The sequence below is a fragment of the Nicotiana attenuata genome, unplaced genomic scaffold, assembly GCF_001879085.1.
Source record: "Nicotiana attenuata strain UT unplaced genomic scaffold, NIATTr2, whole genome shotgun sequence".
Classification (NCBI taxonomy): domain Eukaryota; kingdom Viridiplantae; phylum Streptophyta; class Magnoliopsida; order Solanales; family Solanaceae; genus Nicotiana; species Nicotiana attenuata.
The window spans coordinates 74951-81138 of NW_017670697.1; the positions used below are offsets into that span (position 1 = coordinate 74951).

The window sequence follows — 6188 nt, forward strand, 5'->3', positions numbered from 1 at the left end:
GATAATAGTTATGTATGGGTTCCAGGCTTGATTTTTGACGCCCGGTACCACCGAATAATTCTTAATTATTATAAGTCTCAATTTCTACGCTAAAAGGCTCTACATTTTACTACGCTAAAAGGCTCTACATTTTACTTCGCTAAAAGGCTCTATATTTTACTTCGCTAAAAGACACTATATTTTACTACGCTATAAGGCTATACAATATGAACATAACATCAACAATACAAATAAACAAAATAAATAATATTATTTAACACAAACAATCAAGTAGCATTTTTGGTCACAAACATAACATAAATTCGGATATCAAATAAATCAAACCGGGTATATAAAAGAAACAAAATTAAACACTAACATAACAAAAAGTCACATGGAAACATACTAAACAATACTAATGCATGACTATATGAGTTTCGGCATAAACTAAATTGAAATACCTCGATGTAAATATTATTGAAATCGAATTTTTGCACCCGAAACACGCAGTCCAAAACTTCTTTTGTGTGTGGGACCTACACTTCTTGCTCTTTATGGGACGGATGGGGCCGAATTTTTTTTTTTTTAAATTATAGGCGGGGTGGAGGACCAGAAAACTTTGAGTTTGATTTTTTAATGGAGATCGTTTTCTGTGGGAAGAAGACGACCCGTTTTTATTAGGGCAATTCGTAGTTCAGTACAACGAATTGTAATTCGCAGTACTGTACTACGAAATGTCATTAAAAAATTATTTTTTTTTTAAAACTGCGAAATGCCTTAACGGCAAAAAATCCGTTAAGCCAATTCGCAGTATAAAACTGTGAAATACCCATTATTGTATCTTTTTTTTTTTAACATCAAAAATATATTTTATGTTCAAAAAATTATTAATTAAGTTTTGGGAGTATCTTGACTGGCTCTTTCTTGACTTGAACACAAACACAGTAAAAAAGAAAAATGAGGTGGTCACAAAATCACATAGAACCTCTGCAAAACATACCCAAAGGAACAGAGTCAGTGATGAATGATGATGTTGGGCTTAGCTCAACGATTACTTTAGATTCTCTACTCAAGACACAATTATTTGCAATCAACAGTGCCAAAGGTAGTATTAATATTGAATTCAGGTGTCTCTTTCTTATCCTCTTTCATTGAGCTTCAAATATTGCCAAAGCCAAAAGCCTGGAAAAGCGATGGTGGACCTAAATGAAAAAGAAGAACCAATTTTCCTCCAAAATAAACAAAGAATGACCCTATAATCCTACTCAGAGCACTAATTGTATTGCGACGATCACATTCATCATTCTCTCCCACTGGTTCAGTGTTGGGACAATTTTTTATTTGGTAAAGTACGATCTTTTCCAGTAGTTTCCGTGTTGAGACTTTTTTTTATTTGGGGAAAATGGAAAGAGGCAAAGACCCCTTTGTGACAGAAATACTCACAAGAGCCCTCACAAGCCAACATTCTGAAGCAAATTCCTACTAATTTACAGAATATATGAACATAATGCATCGAGTACAAACTGAACTAGAGCCCTCACAGTCGACACATGCGCCAGGAGCTTTTTCTACATAATAGAAGAAAGATCCCACTACTAAGACAGACTAAAGATGTTCTTCCTACAGAACAACTAAAAGTGAAGTTAGCTATTAACGTTTTGCTTTGCTTCTGAATCTTGCTCCTTGGGGGGGCCTGTAACACCACCATTCATCATTGCATGCGCCTCAGCAAACATCTTCCGTTGCTCAGCTTCTGAATCTTGCTGCTTGGGGAGGCCTGTAACATTGCCATTCATCCTTACAAGCGCCTCAGCAAACATCCTCTGCTGCTCAGTTTCTGAATCTTGCTGCTTGGTGGGGCCTGTAACATCGTCATTCATCCTTGCACGTGCCTCAGCAAACATCCTCTGCTGCTCAGTTTCTGGATCTTGCTGCTTGGTGGGGCCTGTAACATCGCCATTCATCCTTGCACGTGCCTCAGCAAACATCCTCTGCTGCTCAGCTTCTGAATCTTGCTGCTTGGGAGGGCCTGTAACACCGCCATTCATCCTTGCACGTGCCTCGGCGAACATCCTCTGTTGCTCAGCTAATGCTTCTTCTTCAGTCATTTCAGCTACATTATTACATTTCCCAGATCTCACAGTGTCCTATGGTAGAAAAATACACCAAAGGGCAATAAATGATAAAACTTATTGTTGTTTTAAATCACTTTAAAAGGTTTAGCCACAGGCTGTGGACTCAATGGGAGAAGGAGAAACTCACTTGGAGAACAAAAGACAAAATGAAAAGAAATCACTAAGATGAGACCTCCATGAAAAAAGGGAAGAGATGCTAGCTCAATAGACGATACACTAGCTATTCCACAGAGAAGCTTAAATAATAATAGGTTATCCATATGTCAAAGTAAAGTAAGACGATAAAGAAAGAGAAGTACCATGGTCTCTAGCTTGTGTTGTTCATATGCAGCATATACTTCTTCAATATATTCCCCAAAACCAAGAACCTGAGAGATCATAACTTAACATAAGCAAAGACAATACAAGCAAGTTCTGATTACCAAATCATGTCTTTATTTTTCACTGCAAGCCAAAGCAAGGATATTATAAAAATTTAACCAGCGGATAATATTAATAGATTAACGTGTAAAGGACACTACATGAATAAAATTTCTGGGGTATTTTATAAAGGTAAAAAAGGGAAAGATTTCTGGATGGTTAATGATGAAATAATTGTGGTTTCTACGGTGAATACATTCCTCAGACCCCAGATAAAGGAAACCATGATTTACACATAACGCAGACATCAGTTAAAATCATGAACGATATTTGCAGAAGTCATCTTTACAACACCTTATTATCACTTCTAGGGCATAAGAAAACAGATTCCTAAGTCAAGAAGCTTTGTTATCTTATTGGCCTAACTTTAGGTCAGAGGAAAACTACATCTGAACTGACATATCTCATCTTGAAGTAAACTGACATAGATCATACAGTAAAAAGCGCCAGCAGAGAATTGCAAAACAGGATAAAGATAGAAGAAGATATACATAAAAGAAGAATTACAGGATCAGGTCAAGCACCTCTAAAGCCTTGAGTACATGTTCTGGTGCAATTGTTCGTTTGTCTTCTCTATTACAAACTTCATTTGATTCTGATGAGATAAGATTAATGAACTCTGCACGGCACAGAACAAGTGGAACACTTTGCTAAGGAGAAAGAGGAAAATGACCTTATGAGGTTAATTTAGATAATAACTAAAGTTAATTCAAGTAATAATAGAAGCTATAACTTTGCTATCCATTTAAGGTAATTGAAGAGGTGATAATTATCCATAGAGGGAGAACAGGAAAGGGCAGATACTGTAACCCTGTTCACATAGCAAAGACATATCACCAGACAGGACATATGGAAACAGCAGCTCCACACCAAATTACTTTAAATTCATCTAACAGGACATGGACTGGAAAAAGAGATCAACAAATTTATGTTTTATTAGTAAACCTGAGTAATCTGGAATCCAATTTGAGTTGTAAGAATAATTTTTTTTTTAAAATGAAAATATTGGTGTTTGGGCCAACTTGTGCGCACGTCTACTATTCAACCAGGTACTTGCATCCTCCCACTAATGCAGGTTCCAGGTAAATTCTAGCTTAGGCAAATGGGAAGAATCACCTAGCTCTTTTGCCTCTACCAGGATTCCAACCTTGATCTCTTTTAGGTGTATGAATCAACATAGAATAAAACACAGGATCTGTTAAAACCTTAAATCCGTTTAACAGTTCCTCATACTGACCTACTTAATGTCTTAAACTGTGGTCAGTAGTCCACTACCAAGCACTTCTATCATACTCTTCTTGTACTATGTCTCATCATACTATATAGAATTTCAGTACCAACAGGCCTTGAAGCACACTACCTGTTCAATCCATAAACTTCCACCGGGCACAATAGATCACACACCATCTTATTCTCAGTGAAATCAACTGATGAAGAAAATGGTTATACACCAGCTTTTTTTTTTAACTAAAAGTCTGCTTGATTAAAAAAATCCCATTAAATCAGAGAGAAGCAGAGTTGCGGACATAGACAAAATAGTACTCAACAATAGTCACACCCGTCATGATAACTAAACTGACCTCAAAAAATTAAATCGGGCAAATTAAAATCAACTCACCTACGCAACATTCAATCAAAAGATCCTGAGCATCTCGGGCAACACGAACATCTGGCGGCAACATTTCTTTAATAATCTTTGTCATAGTTGCTGAGAAGAGATACAATATCAGTATAGCCAAAGAAAGCAAACAATTAATTAAACTAAGTCATCCAAATCAAATAGCAAGTTCTCTAAAATTAAATGAGTTTCAGAGATTAAAGAAAAACTAGATGCAGCCAAAATTTCAATATCATTGTTTGCAAGTGGAATCATCAAGCTCATCATTCTAACACAACGTCAATGATCTTTTCTCAAAAGGTGGCACAATGTAGATAAAGAACAAAAAGAAGCCTTCTTTCTTTACACGTTGATGAGATAGACTGAGTTACTCTGGCGACTGATACATAATAGACTGAGTTACTCTGGCGCCTGATACATAATGTGACGGGAACTTCAAAAAAAAATTGACACAAAATATCCTACTTAATATGTAGAGGTAGAACAAAAATGTAGAACTTCAGACAGCACGAAGAATCAAGCTTTTAGCTAACTGAAACTGATCTTAGAATTTAGGAAGTTGTACACTGCTCGACCCTATTTCTCGACTTTAAACTCAACTGTTAGACGAAAATGCAATATAACTTTTTTTGCGACCACCTAGCTAATTATGCCTTCTTTTGGACAGGATAATAATCAGTGTTAAGCTAATATCTCACAAGAATTTTAATATCTTGGACAGGATAATCATACGTATTAAGCTAATATCTCACGAGAACTCTAACATATTGGACAGGATAATCATAAGCTAACCTAATAAACAATTCTCCTCACCAAATGATTTAAACTTTCAATCACAAGAAACTCATTCAATTTGGTGAAAAGCAATCCGAGAGTAAACAGTAATTAAGTCTAGATATGCTGGCTCAAAATTATTTTTTCCTGAATATATTATTACATGAACGGAAACTAAATAGGGAAGAGAAAAAGAAACCTTTGGGAAGTGAAGCATCTTCCTTTGATTTACCAACGATATCCATAGGTTCCAACCCTCCAAAAACCAAACAAAAAATTCTTAAAATTAAAATCACAAATTCTTCAAATTTGCAGAAAAAAAACTAAAAGGAAAGATCTAGAGCTTAGAAGAGAAATAAATAAAATTATACCGACCTTACGAGGAGAAAATCGCGAATCAGGCAGATTGGAAGAGATTAGAATTAAATAAAAATTCAGTGGCAGTTCAGCCGATTGGAAGATATATAAAAAGGGATCGAAGTAGGTGATCGGAGTCGTAGACGGTGGTTGTTCATGGTCGATATAGAGAAGGAAGTGGTCTAGGGCTAAGTTTCTGTAAAGCGCATTGAATGAATGCAATATCCACGCGCGCGTAAGGACGTGCGGCTCATAAAGCAACGGTTCGTGAGTGATAATTGGCGAGTGGTTTGCACGTAGATATTAAGGATGTGGGAATGTGTGAGAAGACAAAATATAGTTTATGTTGTTATAATAGTCGTCTTTAAGGTAGCGGATGCCGCAGGTGAAATTTCATGAATTGCCAATGGAAGCGAGAGAAAAGGAGAGAAGAGTTACCGATTCTACTGGATCTGCTTATTGAGGCCCACTATAGATGCCCTAATTTGGGCCATATGTAGTTGGGCTCGCGGCCCATTTAGTATCAAGTCTTTGTTTTCTCTTTTGGAATTTTTGCACAGTATAGCCGGTCTCCAGAATAATAGCCAGCAAATATATAGTTTTTGTATTTTAATGTATAATATTATACATTAACTAGTGGTTGTAATTATTTTTGATTGACTGGCCAAATGTTTAAAAAGCTCTTTTCTTCTTGCTTCCTTTGGGCACCACTGTTTTAAAAGGTAGAATTGAGACTCATCCGAGGTGGGACACTCATAAAATGCTCTTGAGCATACATGCGGGTACTTGTATTGCGAGACTTACGCTTTAAGTGTCCGAGTCTATGCTTCGGCCACACCCAACGCACAGGGCTCGTCCTACAAATTTTTTGTTCGATTATATATAATTAGCGTTGTTTATCCTCA

General features: G+C 36.5%; 1 protein-coding gene across 2 annotated transcripts; it reads right to left on the bottom strand.

Moving 5' to 3' along the window:
* Positions 1–1347: 1347 nt before the first annotated feature.
* On the bottom strand, positions 1348–5686 carry LOC109242422 (protein Dr1 homolog). 2 transcript variants are annotated; one of them, XM_019409282.1, is made up of 6 exons: positions 5302–5686; positions 5126–5182; positions 4153–4242; positions 3059–3153; positions 2414–2482; positions 1348–2126 (listed from the first exon to the last, which is right to left on the bottom strand). In XM_019409282.1, exons 2-6 carry the CDS (start codon positions 5169–5171, stop codon positions 1623–1625), a joined length of 804 nt encoding a protein of 267 aa, XP_019264827.1. In that variant the 5' UTR covers positions 5172–5182; positions 5302–5686; the 3' UTR covers positions 1348–1622. The 2 variants fall into 2 exon arrangements, with proteins under 2 accessions (XP_019264827.1, XP_019264828.1); XM_019409283.1 differs by having other exon boundaries at positions 5126–5686.
* Between the last annotated feature and the right edge of the window lie 502 nt (positions 5687–6188).

Excerpts from the sequence above, each read along its gene's own strand:
- LOC109242422 (XM_019409282.1), bottom strand. The coding sequence starts at position 5,171 with ATGGATATCGTTGGTAAATCAAAGGAAGATGCTTCACTTCCCAAAG. Across the intron at positions 3,154-4,152 it reads TTTGATTGAATGTTGCGTAG|AGTTCATTAATCTTATCTCA; the intron begins GTGAGTTGATTT and ends TGTGCCGTGCAG. Across the intron at positions 2,127-2,413 it reads AACACAAGCTAGAGACCATG|GACACTGTGAGATCTGGGAA; the intron begins GTACTTCTCTTT and ends TTTCTACCATAG.